General features: G+C 51.1%; 2 protein-coding genes across 15 annotated transcripts in view; one reads left to right on the top strand and one right to left on the bottom strand.

Annotated features, from left to right (window-relative positions):
* HNRNPM (heterogeneous nuclear ribonucleoprotein M) overlaps positions 1 to 13,402 on the top strand; it is a 37,161-nt gene extending 23,759 nt beyond the window's left edge. For 2 of the 13 annotated variants that reach the window (XM_074337699.2, XM_074337701.2), the window contains 7 exons: positions 425 to 469; positions 953 to 1,030; positions 4,103 to 4,201; positions 7,813 to 7,866; positions 9,733 to 10,532; positions 11,219 to 11,270; positions 12,980 to 13,402. In XM_074337699.2, the coding sequence (XP_074193800.1) occupies positions 425 to 469; positions 953 to 1,030; positions 4,103 to 4,201; positions 7,813 to 7,866; positions 9,733 to 10,532; positions 11,219 to 11,270; positions 12,980 to 13,143 (1,292 nt within the window). In that variant the 3' untranslated portion in view covers positions 13,144 to 13,402. The remainder of the gene's footprint in view (positions 1 to 424; positions 470 to 952; positions 1,031 to 4,102; positions 4,202 to 7,812; positions 7,867 to 9,732; positions 10,533 to 11,218; positions 11,271 to 12,979) is intronic. The other 11 variants (XM_074337704.2, XM_074337698.2, XM_088792331.1 and 8 more) reach the window with 7 other exon arrangements.
* A 1,113-nt stretch (positions 13,403 to 14,515) lies between these two features.
* PRAM1 (PML-RARA regulated adaptor molecule 1) lies at positions 14,516 to 21,551 on the bottom strand. 2 transcript variants are annotated; one of them, XM_088792324.1, is made up of 11 exons: positions 21,419 to 21,551; positions 20,944 to 21,041; positions 17,876 to 19,295; positions 17,725 to 17,791; positions 17,570 to 17,658; positions 15,602 to 15,656; positions 15,379 to 15,484; positions 15,067 to 15,229; positions 14,958 to 14,991; positions 14,838 to 14,872; positions 14,516 to 14,701 (listed from the first exon to the last, which is right to left on the bottom strand). In XM_088792324.1, coding segments are annotated over exons 1-11 (2,106 nt in total). In that variant the 5' UTR covers positions 21,420 to 21,551; the 3' UTR covers positions 14,516 to 14,663. The 2 variants fall into 2 exon arrangements, with proteins under 2 accessions (XP_088648450.1, XP_088648451.1); XM_088792325.1 differs by having other exon boundaries at positions 17,570 to 17,646.
* Between the last annotated feature and the right edge of the window lie 354 nt (positions 21,552 to 21,905).

The following is a 21,905-nucleotide window of genomic DNA, read 5'->3' as shown; positions in this document are numbered from 1 at the left end:
ACCTCACTGTTTTTAGGAATTGCTTTTTACTTAGAATTTTACCTTTCAGTGGGATTTTAAAATCCATTTCTGTTCCCTAAGAGTAAGCTTCTAAAAAGTGAATGTTCTCTACTCTGTACCTTGTAATTATATTTCATGTTTAAAACTGTCCGCCTTGGTCATTTAGTAAAACTGTGTGGACCCTACAGAATTTTGAGTCCCATGGTGATTATTAAAGGCTTAAATGGTTTTCTTGGAATTGATAGTTTGACAGTTGAAATGGTAGAGGGTCTCCCCTCCTCCCCCACTTTTTCTTGCCAATTAAAATATATTCATAAATGTATATTTTTTGTTCATTTGCTGGTTTGGAATTTCTTGTGTTTTTTTAAGTTCAAACATTACTGCTTTGACATAATTTAGTTTGCATTGACTTTTTCTTTTTAAGGAATGGGAATGGAAGGCATAGGATTTGGAATAAATAAAATGGGAGGTAAGAAATTTAAAATGAAGTACAAATGTAATCACTTTTAGGTATGGCTTCTCTCTTTTTTTCAACCCTTTTTCTCCTCTTAAACCCTGCATGAAATTCTCACTTTTGTTTCCAAAAAGTTTGAGTCTCGAAATTACCTTTACCTGTCAGTCCTTCCAGTGGGTGTCTTGGCTTTTGGCTCTGGCTTTCGGCTCTGGCTTTCTCACTAACTAGCTCTGTGACCTTGGGCAAATCATTCCATCTCTCTGGGCCTCTTTGCTTGTCTAGTCATAGAGGGGGTTGGATCAGAGCACCTTTTTGAGGATGCTGATTTTTAAACAAGGGCACTAGCATTCTCCCTGCCGACCCCCCAAATCCTTAAACTTGGTAAGTTCCTGGCAGAAAATAGAAGATGCCCAAGGTGAAACTTGTGAAAACTGTTCTTTTCCTGATCAGTCTAAGCAGTCTCGTTGGAATGGTGCTGAAATCCGACTTCTCTTTCAGGCATGGAGGGACCCTTTGGTGGCGGTATGGAAAACATGGGTCGGTTTGGATCTGGGATGAACATGGGCAGAATAAACGGTAAGACTAGTGTTGCCTTCCTGCTTGCACTTAAACTTACCCTTTGCTCTCTCTTCACTCTCGGGTGACCTTTAGGCAGCAGACCCATTTTTAATAAACATTTCTCCCCTTTCACTTTTCTATTGAATCAGATGGCTTCGAATTGCCTTAAGTGTTACATGGTAAAAGCCTAAGTCTGTATTTTATAAGCTAGACAAGTTCATTCTCTTAGTCACTAAACTCTTGAAATGTCCTGTGTTCTGAATCTTCCTCAGTAATTGTCCAGTAAAATTTTAAAGCTTTCTTACGTCCTCTAGCACGAGCAAGTATCATGTAGATGTCTGTGGTTATGCTTTGCACACTTTAAAAAGGTCTCCAAGTGTAAGGGATTAGTTTCCTTGGAATTTTTGATGAAGTTCATGTTTTCCCTGGAGTGCTGGACTGTTGAGTTCTGATCATCTGCTTTGATGACTCTGGAATTGTAAGCAGAGGCATTCATTTAGCATTTACATAATGGAAATTTTCGTGTACTGTTGTTCAACTCTTACAACTCCTCCAACCTCTTAACAGAAGAATAGTAATATTATAATGATAACAATGTATTATTTCATTTAGTCCTTGCAAGATAGCACATGATGTGTAGGTACTGTTATCCCCATTTCATTAGAAACTGAGGCCCAGAGAGTGACTTGCCTCAGGGCACATAGCTAGTAATGGTGGGATATGGGCCTGGCTCTTACTGTGCTGTGATCCTGCCTTGTAGGATTGACTCTAGCACTGGCGTCAGCACCCCCTCCCCAGCAGGGCTATTGAGTGTGCCCTGAGTCTGTCTTTCTGAAATCCTCTGGATGTTGGTGGAGTCTTTGACCCCACCTTTGGGAATACGGCTGTAGAAACTTCCCTGGAATGGGAAGTCATTAAGGATTTGGGTTTAAACCTTTCTTTGATGGGAAGAGCGTATAGAGCAAGCAAGAACCTTAGCAAGATAGACATCAACTGTCAACTGGAAGGAGATACTCTGCGGAATAAAGTGCTCTTCTTCACGGGGTGCCTTGTTCTAGATGATGGAAAAAGATGTAGGAAGGTCCTCCCGTGAGTTAGGAATGAAGGGACAAAGGTCTGTGTGGCCAGTGTACTCTGAGGCTTGCCTGTGAGTGGGATTTATAATAAAAAATGAGAGTTGGGGGAAATCTGGCTTGAAAGAGTGTTTACTCAGAGCAGGTGAGTCATTAGAAAGATTTGGACTGTTGCCCAAGTGCACTGATGTGATTTGGAAGCAGGTGAGAACTGGGTGGGGGCTGTGCCGGGCAACGTGGACCAAGTCCTTGGTGACCTGGCCGCTGGAACGCAGTAGGTACTGTTCTGAGTCTGGTGGTGAAAGGTTCAAAGTGCTTATTCTCATGAAGAGTCACAGTAAAAATGTTAGTTCTGAGATGTCCTGAGATACAGATACTCAGAGTCCTTCTCCATTCTCAACAATAGAGAACAGAGACTTCACACTTGAGCTGCGTTCTGAGATTTGGGTGGAATCAGCTTAAGAGCCCTTCAGTGCTGGTCTGAGGAAAGTTTTAATCATTGGAAAACAATTGATAAAGGTGATTCAGGTTTAATTTAATGTTTAGTTGATGACTGTAGTGCATATATCATGGTGACAGGCGCTGACAACATTAGACTGATAGAAATTAATCAGGTTCTCAGGACCAGTCAACCAGTAGAGGTCAAATCTTGACAGAATGGATGTAAAATATTTTGTAATTAAAACACCGTCACATACTAAATAATGACTGATTTGGTGCAATACTTAACAGTGAAAATACTCTCTTGTGGGTAGTACATTGGAGTACACGCAGGGTTCCCTGAACTCAGAGATGAGTTCTGATGCCTTGCCAATGCCTGCATATGACTTTCCTATTTGAAGAGGGGTGGGTGCTGCTCTGGGATTTCTGTTCTGTCCACCAGACACAGGCTCACACAGTTACCTATATTCCCAGCAGATAGCACGTCACCAACCTAGGGGATTTGGTTGGGTTGATTGAAACTATGAATATGCCAACATCTGCTGCATTTCCTTATTAATTCATAATGCTAGCCTGCTTCCGTGTGTCTGATAGACTTTTTACTTCATTGAAGGTGTAGGGCTAGAACCAGTTTTTTGTAGTTGTGCAATAAAAGGTGTTCATTATATAGCACCTGTTCACCTGGCATTTCTTAGGAGCAAGGTTAATAAACTAGGTATTTTCAAGGACCTCTCAATATAGGAAGGAGACAAAGTGTGATAACGCATTTTAAGTCTTGCTTTAGCTGAATGTATAAGGAGAGAGGTAGTAATGAGTCATGAAAGGCTTTCTCAAGCAAGCAACATCTGTGACAGGGCTTTTCCCCACTGAAGCTAGGAACTTTGTTTTTAAAAGACACTGTAAAAAATAAATACTCCTGTCAGCATAGAAAAAAATGTTACCCAAACTGCAGTATGGAGACAAAAGCACTCCAGGTGTCCGTAGAGAAGTGTTACCCGCGGCTTATTTCTGTACTCAGATGGCTGTGCTTGTGTATTAGAACATAGGCTTTTGCATTGGATTTAGGTTCCGACCTTTGCCTTGCCCCTGACCAGGCATGTCACCTTGGTCAAGTTAAGTCATTTGAGCCTCAGTGTCTTTGTAAGGGGGCTGTGGTGGTGAAGGGTAATAGAGGTGTGCAGGCTGGTTGTAGGAGTCCATGACAACAGAGCAGGGAAAGCCCTTGGCAGAGCAGGGTTCGTGGGGTGCCCCAGAAATGGTGCCTGCTGTTGTTGGTACCTAAGCAGGTTCTCGGGCAGCCTGCCTTTGACTCAGTGTGCACTGCAGCCCCCCCAGTTACTGCTTGGTGTGCGATGGTGTGGCTGTAATGGAAGTTGTGAGTCCTTAATGGGCTAAAGGTAGGTTGTTTTCAGGGATTCACTTGAGGTGACTTCTTTTTAAGGCATAAAGGATGGATGTTGGTTTCCTATAGAAAAACTAAACGTGGACTTGGTGGCGGTTGTTGTGTGTATAGTGTTTTATGTCTAAAATACATTGGTGTTCCTGGAAAGGCCTAGGGTAATGTTTTTTTCCACAGAGATGGAGCGTGGCATGGGTGGAGGATTTGAGAGAGACTTTGCCAGAAACGAGATGGGAATGTCTCGAAGCTTTGGAGAGCCCCTTGGCAGAGGAATGGGTAAGAAGGCCCCTTGCGGGCGGGGTCCGCCCCCCGGGGGTGCAGGCTCACCCTGATGTCAGGGTTCTTTCTTAGGCAAGTCTGGTGGTTTGTCTTAGGCTTTTTAAAAATTGTGTTTTCTCTGGAGCTAGATAAAAACTTCTGGTCCTTGAATTTTTTTATTGATCTCCATAGCGCCACTTTTCAAGTCTTTTCAGATGGCTTCTTTTCTCATATAGGTGTTTGCTGGCTGTGGGAGTAGAAGCTGCTGCATTAATGGTACTGGCTTTCTGGTCCTGGTAGAGAGTGTCAGGGCCCTGCCCGGTGAGGGTTTGAGTCTTCTAAGTCCAGGGTGCTGTTCTGTCAGCAAGAGGGTGTCGTGTGCTTGCTGGTTGATGCCTTTGAAGGAGAGCTAGAGGATGAGTATGGGGCCTGTTTGAAATGCAGAGAAACATTTTTTCAGTTTTAGGTGATTGCAGAGCAGTTTCTTCTTTACTTTTACATGGGCATGTTTCCCGCTTTGAGTTTAGGTTTTTCTGAGACTTTTAGCTTAATTCTCCTTCATTAGTGTGTTGCAAGGAGAGAGTCCATTTCTGGGCTATAAGAAGTTTGTTTCTTTCAAAGGCGATTCAGAGCTTGGATTCCGCCCCCCAATCTCCACCTGCTTCTCATCCTGTGCAGATAAGAGACTGCTAGGTTACAGCCTCAAGAGTGCTAAGCTTCTGTCTTTTTTTTTTTTTTCCTACTGGGGAAGGGAAACAGGACTTTATTGGGGAATAGTGTGTACTTCCAGGCCTTTTTTCCAAGTCAAGTTGTTGTCCTTTCAATCTTAGTTGTGGAGGGCGCAGCTCAGCTCCAGGTCCAGTCGCCATTGTTAGTTGCAGGGGGCGCAGCCCACTATCCCTTGTGGGTAGGAGTCGAACCGGCAACCTTGTGGTTGAGAGCCCATTCTCCAACCAACTGAGCCATCTGGCACTGGTCCATGTGGGAATCGAACTGGCAGCCTTTGGCGTTAGGAGCACGGAGCTCCAACCAACCACCTGAGCCACCGGGCTGGCCCTCAGCTTCTGTCTTCATAGGACACCTTGCGCCTGGTGTGACGACTTGAAGCTTTTTGTGTTTAGTTTGTATGAGTTAAGCTGCATGCTTAGAATTTATGAAAGCCCTAGAAAGAGTTGTCATTCAGCTCATCAGTGAAATGGAATTCTTAGTTCTGCACATTGTCTCCAGGACCCCATGTACTTTGTGTTCTTCCTGAAGATCCAGAACTATTAGGAATTGTTGCCCTCAGAGTAGTCACTGTTGGTGGAGACACTTTTTTTGTTTCGCTTTTTCTCTGACTGTGGTTAGAGAACTTGAATGACTTCCTTGCATCTTTTTTTTTTCTGTATCTACTTGATATGACTTTAGCTTTATTCTAGATTGTTCCAAAGCTTTAGAATTTGGGGGTGAGTTGATAATCTGTCTGTGACTGGGTCAGTTAAAAGTTCCTCATTGCCATGATTGGCATTGTTTTTGTCTTAAAATGGTAGAACATTTAAGAAATTATTTTAAAATATTGTCATTTGGCTGCAAATACCAATTTATGGATATCTATAGTGAGAAGAAAAATGTGGCACGTGACTGCTCCCACGGGCACTTTTTCCTGCTCTGAGCCCTCAATCCTTTGCCACTCTGGAACCTCTCACCTCTGTGATGAGGCTGCTGGCCTTGTCCCAGGTCCTGCAGTGGCACAGGATCTAGTGAGGTTACTTCATGTGGCAACAGGAAACTCATCCTGTCCTGGCCTGGAGGAAAACATCATCTGCCGCCCTTGCTTTCTCTTGCTACTTTGGCACCTTCTGTCTGATTGAGACTTGTCTGTCTGTCCTAAAGTCCCAAAGTGACCATGGGCAAGAGCAAAGGATTTCTGGATTTCCCTGCTGCTATTTGTCATCAGACCCAAGTTGGTATAGAGGTCTTTGTACCAAATGAAATGTGTGTCAGGTTTTTAGAGTAGTTACCTGGATTGGTTTTCCAGATTCTGTCTTCATCTTATTTTCTGTGTTGTTTACTTGACAGTTGAGTTAGATCCTACTTTTTTGTAGTGCTTCCTTACTCAGTGCCCCCTCTCTCCTGTCAAGGCAATGGATCTTTGCACTTTGGGCAAACAACTACTTGCTGCAGGGACATAGATAAATATGTGGTCCTTGACGTTGAAGGACATGGTGCAGCTGCGAGTGGCTCAAGTGAGCACATCACAGGGGCCTAGGAAGGGAGCCAGTAGAGGTGTTGGGTCCCAGGCCCTTGGCAGCTCTGTGAGCACCACACAAAGGAGAGGGTTTTCTCTGTGTTCAGATTTGAAAGAACACTGCCCTACCTAGCTGGCTAATAGAAGCGTGGTGCTCGGAGAGCAGGAGAGGCTTAAGCTGGACAGGTTAGTGCCGAGATGGTTCAGCATAGGTACCTAGCGGGTGTGCTGGCAGAGCTCTCAGCGTCAGGTGCAGCGGCTTGGAGGTGAGGGGCTGCCAGGGTGGGAAGAGCAAATTCAAGTTAGGAGTCAACAGGGAGGCCTGCAAATACTTATCAAGGCTTTGGCGGGAATGGTTTGTCCTAAGCACTGTTTTAGGAAAACGAGCCTTGGCCTGGTGGTCAGGATTATAGGTGTCATGGAAGAATAAGCCCTGCACTGGCTTGCGGGCTGAAGGTCTATTGCTTCTTGGTCTACTTTCTTACCTCCTTCCTTTTGCAGGCAGTTGCAGTACTAGAATCAGCTGTGGGGTGGGGTTTAAGCTCTTTGCGGTCATGGTCGTAATACAAGCTGTGCCCTGTGAATGTTCATGTTGCTGAGTCCACCTCAGGACCAGATACATGGGAGTGGGTACAACGTTCTTCTACGTAATGAGAGACTGAGGAGAAACTTTGAAAAGCTATCACTAATGTTAGTATTAGACAAGCTCTGAAGAGGTTGGGTGAACCATTGGCAAGCAAGCAGCAGTGTTTTCCGTTTTGGACAGCTGAGTGCATTGGGTATTTATTTTCCTGAGGCTTCATGTGTCACTTAGTCACTGTCACCCCCAGCTCCTTGCAGGCGGGGCTGGTCAGCGAAGCTTGCTGAAGGCCTTCTGTGCACGGCTTGGGAACTGGGTCGTATTCCCAGCACTGCAGGCTGTTGCTGCTGTTTGCACGGTTTGGGCTGAAGTGTAGCTACACCTTCAGTTGGCTGAGGGATAACGGCGAGGTGTTGATTGGCTCTGGGAGGGTGAGTGCAGGCTTTAGTCTGTGAGTACTGAGGCTCTGGAGCAGCTTTAGAAAAACTGCCACTGGCCCCGTTCTTGTCTGACTTTCCAAATTCAGTTCATGGATGCACAGTGGCTCCCAGCTCTGCTGGGCGCATTCCCAGGTGGCCCTACCAACTGGGCCTCAGACTGCGGAGCGACGTGGGCTCCTTGCGTCGTGACTCATCATCAAGGGCTCTGCTACGGTTACGGTTTTCCCGGAACATGATCTTGTCTGTGTGTGTATTTCTCACCCCCTCCCTTTTCTTTTAAGATTTTTAATTAGTAATATTCCTACTCTGGAAGCTGTAATAAACACATTTCTATTACCATAGAGAAATTTGGCTAATTTTTTTTTCTTCCTGATTTCCTTAGAAATCCTAAGTAATGCACTGAAGAGAGGAGAGATCATTGCAAAGCAGGGAGGAGGTAGGAAACGCTTAGTTTTGCTGTTTTGATTTTTAGAATAGGCTGTTATTACCGGGGATAGTAGAGTGTAGTGGTGAAAAGCATGGGCTCTAAAATAGACTGCCTGGGGTGGGAACCAGCTTCTGCCTGTAGCTGTGTGACGTTTTGGCAAGTTACTGAACCTGTTTTTTATACTGTAAAATGGGGATATAATAGTACCTACCTCATAGGGCCTTTGTGAAGAGTAAATGAGTTACTGCATATAAGTGCTACTATGTAAGCTGTTAGCCATTGTCATTAATGTAATGTGTCCACATAATTTGGGGGCTTTCTTGTTTTCAATACTATAAAATTGTAAATTCCTAAAGGTAAATATTTTACTCGATTATAAAAATATGCCACCTAACATGTAATAAATGCTTACTAAAATATATACATGTACTCATAAAAACTCAGAAAATTATGAGGAAAGTAAATATCTGCCCAGTGTTGAATGCTATAAGGATTTCGGAATATATCCTTTCATTAATAGACTTTAAAATGGGTGCTTAAAAGTAAATGTACTTTTTTCAGCCCAGTTTGTCCTCATGGCTCTGAGCATTTTAGCATTTCCTTGGTGACTCCCTTGCTGACTCTTTCTGTGGTGGGCTGATTCTAGAAATCCTTGTGGGCACCGTTTCTTCCTAGTTCTCTGCTGCTGTTGATGTCTGAAACGGGTGGTCAGCCTCATTTTGGATGCTCTGGGGCATGCAACCTCCCCTCTCAGAGTTTCTTACCTTTTTTACAGTTTCTGAGAAATTTCTGATCTGAAAGTCTAATAGTCTTAAAATGGTGCCTGTATTTTGCCACTTGGTATGCTGTTAATTCACCTAAGGAAATAGGCACAGAGAAGGGCAGTGACTCATGCCAGGTCACAATGTTGGTCAGTTATAGAATCAGTTATAGAAACTGCTGAGTTTCCTCTTAAATTTGCATCTTGGACTGGGCTGCAGCTTCAACTCCCATTTCCAGAGGCAGATGGTGGTGGTGTGGTGAAGCTGGAGTGAGGGCCCCTCCTGCTCAGCATGTGGAAAAGGAGTGGACGGTGGCCTCATGGGGTCACTGCACTGCTGACCTGCCAGCATATGTCCCGCTGAACTGTGGCAGTGAGGGACGGGTGTCCTCGGCCTCTTCCAGAGTCCACTCGGGTGCCGTCGACTCCTTTTCCTCCAATGCCAGCAAAGTTAACATACAGGTCAGTTGGCAGTTCCCCTGGAAGGGGCCGCCTGTTCCTTTATACGCAGGATCTATGTTGGTGCTGGTGTTGCTTTTCTGTATCACTTACTGATTACGTAGCTATATAATAGTTTCTCTATACCCTGGAGATGCTAATGAAATGGCAGTCAGCCTAGCCACCAGCAGGGCATCTTAAAGGGACAAGTTGGGAGAGGATAAAGTGGTGAGTGATTTTGTATTGTCACCATGTAATCCATTATACCGGGTGATCTGAGGGTGGGATTTCCGAGCCTCCCCCTTAAGAGCATTTCTCAGTGTCCGGTGGTGGGGAAACTGCAGAGTTCTCAGGAATTGACAGCCATGGCTCATAAAAGTTGTCACAAATACTAGCACTAGTGACACAGAGAACATTGTTGACACAAGCCCTCCAGGATTGGGTTTTCCCTTTTAAATTTTTATTATGGAAATTTCAATCATGGTACAGAAGTAGGAAGAATGATGTACTCACTACCCAGTTTTAACAGCTGTCAACATTTGGGGTGGGGGGCGTGGTTCTGATGGTAAATTATCGTGGTTCTTAGTTTCAGAACTGTGGTTGAGCTTGTGAAGTACTCAGGTCACTCTCTTTGCACAGCCCCTGACATCTGCCTGTGTCTTATGTCCCTGTTTCAGGTGGAGGTGGAGGCAGTGTCCCCGGGATCGAGAGGATGGGCCCTGGCATTGACCGCATTGGGGGTGCTGGCATGGAGCGCATGGGCGCAGGCCTGGGCCACGGCATGGAGCGCGTGGGCTCTGAGATCGAGCGCATGGGCCTGGTCATGGACCGCATGGGCTCCGAGCGCATGGGCTCCGGCATCGAGCGCATGGGCCCGCTGGGCCTCGACCACATGGCCTCCAGCATCGAGCGCATGGGCCAGACCATGGAGCGCATCGGGTCTGGCGTGGATCGCATGGGTGCCGGCATGGGCTTTGGCCTGGAGCGCATGGCTGCGCCCATCGACCGTGTAGGCCAGACCATTGAGCGCATGGGCTCTGGTGTGGAGCGCATGGGCCCTGCCATCGAGCGTATGGGCCTGGGCATGGAGCGCATGGTGCCCGCAGGCATGGGGGCTGGCCTAGAGCGCATGGGCCCTGTGATGGATCGCATGGCCACCGGCCTGGAGCGCATGGGCGCCAACAACCTGGAGCGAATGGGCCTGGAGCGCATGGGCGCCAACAGCCTGGAGCGTATGGGCCTGGAGCGCATGGGCGCCAACAGTCTGGAGCGCATGGGTCCTGCCATGGGCCCGGCCCTGGGCGTTGGCATTGAGCGCATGGGCCTGGCTATGGGTGGTGGTGGCGGTGCCAGCTTTGACCGCGCCATCGAGATGGAGCGTGGCAACTTCGGAGGAAGCTTCGCAGGTTCCTTTGGTGGAGCCGGAGGCCATGCTCCCGGGGTGGCCAGGAAGGCCTGCCAGATATTTGTGAGAAACGTAAGTGGCTTTTCGGGAACGCCTCAGTGGTGGTGTGAGGCGGGGGGGTGGGTGGGGGGGTGGTTTGCGGGTCAGGAAGTCAGCAGGACAGAATGGTGGCAGGTCAGAGTCAGAGACGGTGCCCTCAGAAGGGGAGCTGAGCAGCATGCAAGACCACCTTGCTGCTGCCCCCAAAGTTTGGTGCTGGGAGGATGAGGAGGGAATGTGAGTGCTTACGACACTCCATATAGAAAGAATAGTGGGCTGGGAACCCCCTGGGCTGCCCTGACTACTAGATGGGACAGACCGTGAGTGAGCTGAGGAACTCATTTCCTGATCTCTCGGCTGGAAGAGCCGCTGAACCTTGGCATGACGATTCAGAGGAAAAAATGGCTGTGTCTGAATTAACTACCAAAATGACTGCCTTTAGCTGCTATTCAGTGGTTCCGAGGGCTGAACCACAGGCCGCTGTGCATTCTGCTCTCTGTATGATCCTCCCACGGACAGATAAAGCCACAAGGGAGTGAACTTGGTGTGCTAGTTTAGAACCTCATTCCAGATGGACTTGTTTTGTTGCAGTCTTAGTTTGAAGGTCAGCCACTTTCTCTGCAGTAAGGAACCCTTTAAGTCGCCCTCAGACAGTGGTGATGTGTATGCATTAGGATTTTGTTGAATCACTCATCAGTCTGTTCTTTTTTACCCCTTAGCTCCCATTTGATTTTACATGGAAGATGCTAAAGGACAAATTCAACGAATGTGGTAAGTGTTCGAGAAAGGCTGTCTAGGTGCTTCCTTCCATATGCTGTGGCTTCAGCAGTCTTAGCCCACTGGTGATGCATTGGAGTCGCGCAGTGAGGCTTCCATCCTAGTCTTCACTGCAGTTTTCCAGGACTCTGGAAGACGGGTGGGGTGGGACTCGCCATTTTCCTGCCTATTCATATATTTAAGCAGGTGGTTGAGTTTCCTGTTATGTGTCAGGCACTTATTATCTGTGTTCTCATTTCATCTGTATCTGGTTTTCTCCTTTTACAGTTTTTGAAAGGAGGTAGCGTTGTCCCCATTTTATAGATGAGTCAGGCCAAGTCACATTCCGAAGGTCACATGGCTTCTAAGTGACAAAGCAAAATAAAATGAATACCACCGAGACAAGGTTGCTTTCCACCATAGCACCCTTGGGTTGTGCCTCAAAGTGCATTCACCCAGCCAGATCCCATGGGAGAGGCTTTGCAGGCTCTGGGCTTGCCGTAGCTTGTGTGTGGATGAGGCTGAGGGTCTCTGATTGTGGTTTCCTGGCACACCAGGCAACCATTCTGAAAGGCTCACTTTGTGGCCAAAAGGAAGTGAAGTTGTCTCCAGGTGAACCCCGCCCCCCTCACCCGCACCACTTCTGTTCATTTCACTGTGTCAGGTGGGAGGCTTGCTGGGTCAAGGCTTCCTCGTGTTCTCATTTCCTGTTTCAGTAATGGCTCAGATTTCACCATGATGGCTGCTTCTCCTGGTCCTTCTCTTGGGTCTGATGTTGAGCCATAGCCTGCCTTCTTGCCCTCTGTCCCCACTCCTAAGTTTCCACATTGTAGTCTATATTCCTAAACGTCAGGTTTGGAGCATGCAACTCCCCCTGCCCCAGGTGCCTGGAGGTGGCCCTCAGCCGACAAGAGAAAGTCCAAGCTCAGAAGCCCCTGTACTACTTGGTCCCTTTCTGTTTCATCTCCCTCCTTTCTCTGCACCCTGAGTTGGACGTGCTGCTCTCCAGAAGGGCTGGCTCTGTTGAGAGCTGTTACCAGCAAGTCTTGCCCTGGTGAACTTAAGCTGTTTCAGGACTTCCCCGTGAGAAGCCCTCCAGGACGTTGACCCTCCCTCAGAGTTAATGGCTGTAGAATTGTGGGCCCCTCACCCCGGCTGCATTGTCCTGTTCGTGGCAGTCACGGAAGTGGAGCCCTGTGTTGCTGGGTCTCTTATCCTGTGCACTTGCTTCCATGGTGTGTGACACATAGCTGGATGCTTAATCGGAGCTTGAATGAACCTGGGAAGAAACCTGCTTGTTCATTATTAACGCAGCTTATATTGGACAGTGCAGAAGTGTCCGTCGTATTGTGACGGCCTTGTATAAGTGGTGGCGGTGTGCTGTATTGGAAACAGAGCCTCTAAAATTGGCCTGTAAAGTCAGCCTCTCGCGCGCCACCCCCCAACTCTCCTGAGTACAAAGGCGTGCATTTGAAACTGCCAGGAAGACTTATCACGGGACCAGTCAGATTGTTGTCCTGTTGGCTAAAGAATGGCAGTGGGGTCGAGGGCTGTAGTAGGTGAGTCCCGGTCACTGTGCTCATGCGCCAGGCCCAGGGGCCACGCTCCCTTTTGACTCTTCATCTGAAATTCAACAGGTGATTTGGGCCGAGTGGAGCCCAGCCTGAGGCTGCGCTCTGGTTTGCCTGATGAATTATGGTCTCTTCTTCCCTCCCTGTGCCCAGGCCACGTGCTGTATGCCGACATCAAGATGGAGAATGGGAAGTCCAAGGGGTGCGGTGTGGTTAAGTTTGAGTCGCCAGAGGTGGCTGAGAGGGCCTGCCGGATGATGAATGGGATGAAGCTGAGTGGCCGAGAGATTGATGTTCGAATCGATAGAAATGCTTAAGCAGTTGCCTTTTTTAAACATCGATACCAGATCTCTGAATTTGTATTTTTTCTTGTTAACCATTTTAATTTGTTGGCTGGATGTATAAAGATGTTTAAAAAATTCAGTTGCTTTTTGGGGTAATTTGAATTACTTTTTTAATGACTGGGGTTCCATTTGACTGTTTGCATTGAGATTGCAATGTGCGCAATTTTTTTTGTAGTTGTGGCATCTTGTTGACATCGAATATGACTTTGATAATAAATACCAGTTCCTGAAAGCTGCTTGCTTTTGTGTGTGTGTGTTGTGGGTCCAACACCCCAGATTTGGGGAGCTGTAGTCACTCGGTCTTTGTACCTGAGGAGCTGTGACCACTAGGGGTCTCATCTCCATTCTTGCTTGTCTGTCAGCCCCGCCACTTAAGGAAAATTGTTTATGGAAACCGAGCCCGGAGTGGGTTTTAATGCCCTTGTGCTGTAATGAAGCCCTTGGCTGTTAGCAGTCAGGAAAGCTGTCCTGTGTCCCTCCTGTGCCATTGATGAGTGGCGCAGGCACTGCATCATGCATCAGGTCCATTTCCAGTTCCGCTTTTGTCTTAGTCTGCTCTGGCAGCTGTAGCAAAAGTACCAGAAGCGGAGTGGGTTATAAACAACACAGATTTCTCGGCCTGGAGGCTGGCAAGTCCAAGCTCAAGGTGCTGGCAGATGTCTGGTGAGAGCCTGCTGGCCTGTAGAGAGCACCTTTTAGCAGTAACCTCACTTGGTGGGAGGTGAGGAGGGAGTTCTCTGGGGGCTACAGGGGCCCTAATTCCATTCACAAGGGCTCTGCCCTCATGAGCTAATCTCAAATTGGGCCTTAGGTTTCCAATATAGGAATTGTGGCAGAGGGTGACACAAATGTTCAGTCCATAGCAGCTTTTCTTTGCTAAAAGAGACCCAGAAGAGTGCAGGTTTCTGAGCATATTTAGTCCTGTAGAGTTTCAGGCTGAACTTGATACCTGGGCACTGTCAGAACTGGGTCACCCCACCACCATCACTACCAAGATGTGACATACATAGGTCCACTTGGGCTGGACTGCTGTTTGCAGCCTGTACGGAGCAGCAGCTGCTGCTTTGTCCTGTCTGCATGTGGAGGGCTGCCGATTGTGGGACATCCCCTGCCCGTCCTCCCTCCCTCGTGGCTGGCAGCTGACAGGTTCAATCACAGGGACTCCCACCTTGAAGTCTAGCAAGGTACCAGTTCCCTGCCATCTTCTCCCTGCCACACTTCCTGGCCTTTATCCTGAGGGATGGGACCACGAAGGAGGGGGTTGACCCCACAGAACCCTGAGTGTTTGATCATGGCTCCACTGTGTGCGCTGATGAGGAGGGAAAGAACAGACAAGAAGCGGGGATCACTTTAAAGAGGGACTTTATGTGGTCCATGTTCGTGGTCAGGCATGAGCCTTGGCAATTCTGTGACCTCCAAGCTGGGGTCCAGGACTCCTGGATTAGTAGGTGGCTAGGCTGGCGTATTCTCCCGGGTCCCCACACCCTCGGGCCTTATCGTCCTCTGGGGAATGGTTGGCTCTCCAGAGGGTCTGCAGAGGAAGGGTGACTTCCAGTGATGCTCTCCCCAGAAGCAGATACCAAGCAGCCCCCAGGGGAGTGGGGTGGGGGCTTACTCCCTCCCAAGGCACTGTGATCCCTTCCAACCTGCCCAGAGTGTCTACATACCCCAGAAGCCAACGTCGTCGTACACCTCCGTTTCCCTGGTGGGGAGCACATTTGTGTCAGCAAAGGAGTACCCAGGCCCACTGACCATCCCCCACCCCCCTGCAGCAGGGCAGCACTCACAGGGGTAGCAGCGCTATCCTAGGCACGTAGCCATCTGCAAAGAGAGAGGGACTGGTGGTCAGCCTGCTGTGGGGACCCGTCTCCCCAGGCCCCCGGCCGGCTTACTCACACTTGCCCTTGGTGTTCCTGCACAGCATCTCCTCCTGGTTGGTGAACTCGATCACCTCCAGGATCTCCCCGCGCCGGATTCCCAGGTGCTTGCCGCCCCCCCGACGCGTCTTGGCATTGGGGTCGATCATCATCCTGGTGTGAATCACAATCTCCCCCTCAAACTGGGGAGGGAGGGACATGTTAGACCTTTGGCTGGTGCTGAGCCCACCCCCCCACAAGCCCCCGCTTCTGAGGATGGAATTGGTGGGGCCTTGGTCAGCTGGGTTGAGCCCAGCCCTCCCAAGGCTCTTGCTTAGCTTGGTGTCCGCACCTTGAACTTCTTCCGGAACTCCCTCTCGGCTTTCTCTGCCTTCCGGATCTGCTTCAGGACCTTCGGGTCCGTGGGCAGCAACTGTGGCTGGGGGGCCTTCTCCTTCCTGAGCTCCCCAAGGAATTGGTTGGTCATGAGCAAGATGTACTCCTCAGGGGTCCCCTTCCACCGCCCTCCCAGAGCTCAGCTCCTCCTTGTTCCACCCCCCTTTGCCCTGCGGTACCTGAGTTCAAGCTCTTGTGACTTCCTGGGGGGTTGCTGGGTGGGTGGCACTTGATCTGGGGGCAGTCAGAACACCGAGTTAGGGCAGGGTCCGTGGGCTCGGCCTGTCAACCCTGGTGGCTTGGTCTTGAGTGGACCTTCTCTGTCAGTTCTCAGGATCCCCCCATTCTGGCCAGGCACCCTCCTAACCCCTGCCCGGCCCACCTCTCCATCCTCTCCCCACGCTAGGCATGGCAGAAACTTCACGTTAATTCAACCCTCACAACAGCCTTCTTCATGACAAGATTGTTATTCCCAGCTTGCTGATGAGGAAATAAGGCTCTGAGAGGTAAAGTAACCTGCCCAAGGTCACCCAGCTGGTAAGTGGTAGAGAGGCAGGATTTATTTGCATGCTTTTGACACTATTTTACGGCTGGCACCTAGAGCAGGTTGGGTTCTGGGAACTAATAAAATTTGGATCAAAAGTAAGGCAAAAGCATTTCCTGGAGGCAAACCAAGTCAGCCTCTGAGAAGGGGCTCATGGGGCAGGTTCTTTGACAGGCTGATGATGAGACTGGACTGGGAGGGGTCTCCCAGGGTGAGGCTGGCTTCCTGGCAAGTGACCAACTATGGGGATGGCTTACAGTGAGCGTCTTATGAACAGGTGAGTGAAGGTGCTAGAACCCCAGGCCCCCCCAGGTTTTGCTGTCCTATGAATGACTCCAAGCGTCTGACAGCCCACTGAGGGGTATTTGTGTGGTGCTCTCACCCTTCAGATGCTGAGCTTGCCTCTAGCCTTCTCGGTCTGGTGCTCAGACAGTAGTGCCATCCAGGGTCCCACCCAGCATACTCCCCCGGCTGCTCCCACCTCTCCCAGAGGCCACCCAGGGCAGATGGTCACCCAGCTGGAAGCAGCCTTGACATGGGCACCCCAGGACCCCTACAAGCCACCGCAGCACAGCATGCCCCGGGCATTCCCTTCCAGGGTCCACGTCCCCAACAGTGGCCCCCCAGAGCTGAGCCACACAGCCTCACTGGAGCGGAAGCAGGAGGGGCCCTGTCAGGAAGTTCTGTGCTAACAGAGGGCTGTTGCAAGCAGCCCCTGGGGAAAGCTCAGGAGAAGCAGCCACAGAGGCAGCAGACCTGGGTGGGGGGGTGTTAATGGGGAGGGAGAGGTAGCATCCTAAAGACACCCCTGAGAGTTCCCCTGCAGGAGGCCCTTCAAAGCCAGGGCGGGGAAGCAGTCTGGGGGCAGAGGTCCTGGGCTCCCCTGTACTGGCTGTGTAAGCTGGGGGAGGGCACTTCTCGGGTCCTCACGCTTGCACATCTGTAAAGGGGGCATGACGTTGCCTTGGGGGGGCGAAGGGGCTGGGTAGATTCAGTAAAGTGCTTGCGTGGAACCCATCTTCGTTTTTCACGAGGTTGGTGAAGGCATTAACCCTGGAGCTGGGCTGGAGGCACTAGCCTGTTAGGCCAGCATCCTGCTCTCCAGGAGCAGAGACTTGGAAGAAGGGAGAGAAGGGTCCTTTGGAACCCCAGGACACACAGAGAGGTGCCAGGGCCGCACTCTGTGTCCAGCCCATGCCTTTCCAAGTTCCAGGCACCTCCAACACAACCTGTCACTGTCCCCAACTCAGGGATGGCTCCACTCTGCATCCAGGCTCAAGCCTCCAAACAGGCTTCATCAGTATCAAGCTCTCACTCCCTTACCCCTGCGTAATACACCGCTAAGTCCTCTTGCCGCTTTTTACCTGATTCTTCCACTGCCCCGGCCACATCATGCCCACTGGCTGTTGGCCCCCATACTGCCCTTCCTTACACTGTCCTGCCCACGAGGAGCTGGTGTGACCTTTCTGAAAAGCCCCTCCTCCCCTCTGCTCTCTCCCAGGCGCTGCTGGGCCTCACACCAGCAGCATGGCAGAAAATGCCCTTGCAACACATGTGTCCCAGGTGCCTGGTCTGGCTAGGTCCAGCCCCGCCGCCAACAAACCTCTGCCCTTGAGGCTGGATCTGGAATCGTCTGAGGGTGCCACGTCATCGTACATCTCATAGATCTCGTCCGGGTCCCTGCAAGGATACCTGAGATGAGGGCCTTTCAGCCCCATGACCTGTGTGTGCCTGTGTCCCCTCACTCCCCACACTCACTGCGCCATGTCCTTAGGCTGTGGGGCCTGGAAGTGGATTCCAGCAGCAGAGTGGGTCCTCCGCAGAGCTGTGGAGAGATGAGGGTGGGAGGGAGGCACGCGTGGCCGGGGAGCCTCTGCCCCTCCTTCCAGCCTTGGCTGCCCTGACCCACCTGTGGCTCCTGCTGAGTCTCTCTGAAAGCTCTCGACATCCCTGAGGCCCGGGGGCAGCGGGGGCTTGGCTGGAGGGGGGCCCAGGCTGCTGGCTGGGGGTAGAGGCCTCCGCTGGGGTGGGTGTCTGGGTTTGAGGCCCAGTCTTGACCCTCCACTGTGAGTGAGCGCTCCTGACCTCTGCTGCCTGGTTCTGAACCTGGGGCTGGAGCCCTCAATGGCGGTGGGCAGTGAGCTCTCCGAAACCGAGCCAGGCAGTGGAGGCTTTCTAGAGCGGTCCCCAAGGAACTCCGCCTGCAGGGGCTTTTTGGGCAGAGCGTTGGGCTCGGGCTGTGAGAACTTGCGGAAGGGCCCCTGGCCTTCTGGCTGCAGAAACTTCCTGGGGAGCAGGCTGACCTCAGGCTCTGAGGTGGTCCGGGGGAGGCCACCCAGCTCAGGCTTCGGGGGCTTCTTAGAGAGCGCTTTGAATTCAGATTGCCAGGGCCTCTTGGGAAACACATGGACTTCAGGCTCCGAGGATGTCCTGGGGAGGTCAGCAGACTCAGGCTGCAGGGGCTTCTTCAGGAGGTCACTCAGCTGAGGTGGTGGGGTCTTTTTAGGAAAGGCACTGAAGTTGGGCTGTGAGGAGTGGGGGTGGGGCTCACTGGGCTCAGGCTTCTGGGGGGACATCTGAGGGACCTCGCTGAACTCGGGCTGTGGCAGGGACTTCTTAGGGAGGCTACCGACCTGAAGCTGCTGGGGCTTTCTGGGGAGCACACTGAACTCAGGCTGTGGGGGCTTCCTTGGGAAGGTACTGAACTCAGGCTTCGGGGTGGCCTCGTTGGGCTCAGGCTGCCAGGATTTCCTAGGGAATGTACTGAATTTGGGTTCTGTGGGGGAGCTGGTAGGGTTGCTGAGCTCAGGCTGCGGGGACTTCTGTGCAAGTGCACTTGGCTCGGGCTGTGAAGCCTTCTGAGGGGCCTCACCCACCTCAGGCTGTGGGGGCTTTCTGGGGAACGGAGTGGCCTCGAGCTGTGGGGGCTTCTTGAAGCGTTCACTGAACTCAGGTTTGGAGGGCTTCTTGGGCAGGTCAGTGAACTCGGGCTGTGGGGGTTTCTTGTGGAGGTCAATGAAATCAGGCTGCGGGGGTTTCTTGAGCAGGTCAGTGAACTCACGCTGCAGGGGCTTCTTGGGCACTGCACTGAACTCGGGCTGCGGGGGCTTCTTATGGAGATCACTGAACTCAGACTGCGGGGGCTTCCTGGGCATGACACTGAACTCGGGCTGCGGGGGCTTCTTGGAGTGCTCGCTTAGCTCAGGCTGCGGAAACTTCTTGAGGAGTTTCTTGAACTCGGGCTTAGGGGATTTTAGAGGGAGTTCGCTGGTCTCTGGCTGAGAGGCCTGGAACTTTGCTTGAAGGCTCCGGAAGTCCTGATGGCTTCCCTAGGAGACACAGAACTAGTCAGGCAGGGACTGGTACACACAGGTGGTGGAGAGATGGACATGGGGACACAAGGACATGGTCACAGACACACCGCTCCTTCCCTCTTATTCTTTCTCCCGCTCATCCCCCCCACCCCATCCCCCATGTCCCCAGTCCCTTCTGTTCTAATACATCCGGAATTCAACCACTTCTGACTGCAGCACTCACCCTCCGGAGGCACCATCCATTTGCTCCCTCCCTGGACTCCTGTCCACCCTCCATCTCTGGTCAGTCCCCCCACAGCAGCCAGAGGAAGCCTGTTAACCCCGATTCCCCAGCCTACATTTTTCTCTTAGTACCTGGCACCATGTGTCATATTTATTTCACTTACATTGTTTTTTAAATATGTGGGCAGTGACTTTGCTCATTCATTGCTATTCTCCCAGTGCCTGGCATACAGTAGGTGCTCAGTAAATATTTGTTGAAATACATAACATACCGTGTTTCCCCGAAAATAAGACCTACCCCGAAAATAAGCCCCAGTTAAGATCATCAGCCAGACGGACGCATTTAGTACGTTATGCCGATGTTACAGAAGAAGACGACATGATTATTTGAATACATGTAGATTGTTGTACATGAAAAAATATGACAGCCTCTGAAAATAAGCCCTAATGCGTCTTTTGGAGCAAAAATTAATATAAGACCCGGTCTTATTTTCAGGGAAACGGTAGAAGGCACAGTGAAGTGTATACTCAGCCACATCCAGTCTGACTGTCACAGACTCTCAGAGGTAGATGCAGAGATACTCGGGGGCCTGGGGCAGATGTGGGCACAGTCTCTCTCAGTCACAGACAGGCTGATAGTCAGGGATGCTCAGTTGACAATGGCCACGAGGACTGGCAGGCATGCCCCCAAGCTTGGGCACGGTTAGGCACACGTACCACGCGCCATCTGTGGCACACGCAGTCTGTCCTATGTACTGTGGCCACCAACCTGCACCACCAGTCAGACACAAGCAGATGCACAAAGTAGGACAGGCCTGCTCTGATGACAAATTCCCCAGAGGTGGCCCTGCTGCAGGCCCCTAAGCCTGGTTTTACCCGGGATCAAGGAGATGGGGAGGGAGGGGAAGGGCAGGACCACGTCCTCTTTCCCTGCCTCTGCCTCACTCTCCCATCCAGAGAATGTGAGAAAAGACTGCGATTCCTGCCTGGGGTCTGAAATGTGTCTGTGAAAAAGCCTCCCTACCCGGTGAGTCAGGGCAAGGGCTCCCAGATGGCCCGCAGGGCCAGAAGGTCACACCGGGGTGACTGGCTGGGTGAGGTGCCTGACCCACTTTGTCACCCACAGGAAGCCCATGCGCTCACTCACCCTGGTCGTCTGTTACCAGGTTTCTGTTCATGCTGACCTGGGGGGAAGGGAGTTGTCTGAGCAGTGCCACCTGTCCCCTTTTATAGTTGCAATCTCAGCCCGGGCCACAGGCCCCTTGGAGCCCTGACTGTCCCGGAGGTGTGTCCTGGCTGCTTCCCACCCCTGGACCTTTGTGTGTGTCTTTCCCATTCCCCAGATGCCTTTCCTAGCCCCTTCTCTGCTCTATTCTTGGAATGTGCCCCCCAATTTTCTCTAGCCAGTGGGGGCTCTCCCAGGGCTTGGGGACTCACTCACCATGGCTGCAGGCAGATGATGGGCCACAGGGCGAGTGGGACCTGAGCTGAGGCTGCTGCCTTCAGGAAGTGACAGTGGCTTCTGCTCCACAGGCCCCACTGGGTGGGCAGGGCAGAGGAGGAAGGAAAGGAGGCGGGGACAGTCACCGGCCTGTCCCCAGATCCTGTTGGGCACTTCTAGAGTTCCTCACCTGCCTGCTGCTGTCTCCCTGCTCTGGGCATCGGAGGGCAGCACAGTCACAACACTGTCACTGGTTTCTTGGCTCTCTGCTGTCCCCCTCACTCCCACCATATGCCCTGCTAACCTCGGGGCTCCAGGGAGGACCTTGTGCCAGGCCGAGGACCTCCTGCCACTAGATGCAGGCCAAGGCCAGCTCCAGCCGGGGTCTCCATGGGGTGGAAGGGCATGGTCTGTTTCTCTTGGCGGGAGACCCAGGAGTCTGCTGAGTGATGGGTGAGGCCCTTCTGTGACTTACTTCATCTGCCTTCCTCATTTCAACACTTCTCTGCGGTCTGATTGCCAGCTCTGAGCAGGACTTCCCTGTTGCAGGGGCAGATGTCACATGGCACCATGGATGGCTGCGGCTGAGCAGATGGCCCACTGGGATGGCAGATTTGAGGTTGGGTGGGTGGGTAGTATCCAAGGCCTTGGTCCCTGAGGAGGGACGGGGTCCGTGGACACTCCAGGTTCCCAGTGGACAGAGGATGGGAGGAAAATCGAGATAGGTGAGAGACCAGAGAAAAGGGGGTGAAGGTAGTGGGTAAGACTAGCACCATTAGGATGAGGCCCAGCCAGATAAGGTTCCACAGGTCAGTGACCTCGGTGCATAGATGGGAGAGTACAGAGTCCCGATCTTTAGTTTAGCCACTCATTGGGACTGCTTGAAGAGTTTACAGAGACAAGCTCCGGAGATTCTTAGTTGGTCTGGGGTGTGTCCTGAGCCAGAGGGTTTCTTAGACACT

This window comes from Rhinolophus sinicus, chromosome 15, assembly GCF_057876585.1.
Source record: "Rhinolophus sinicus isolate RSI-liver-muscle chromosome 15, RSI-T2T, whole genome shotgun sequence".
Lineage (NCBI taxonomy): Eukaryota > Metazoa > Chordata > Mammalia > Chiroptera > Rhinolophidae > Rhinolophus > Rhinolophus sinicus.
This window is presented reverse-complemented; position numbering and strand designations above follow the sequence as displayed.

Excerpts from the sequence above, each read along its gene's own strand:
- PRAM1 (XM_088792324.1), bottom strand. Across the intron at positions 19,296-20,943 it reads ATCATCTGCCTGCAGCCATG|GGAAGCCATCAGGACTTCCG; the intron begins GTGAGTGAGTCC and ends TGTGTCTCCTAG. Across the intron at positions 14,992-15,066 it reads CAGGAACACCAAGGGCAAGT|ATGGCTACGTGCCTAGGATA; the intron begins GTGAGTAAGCCG and ends CTCTCTTTGCAG.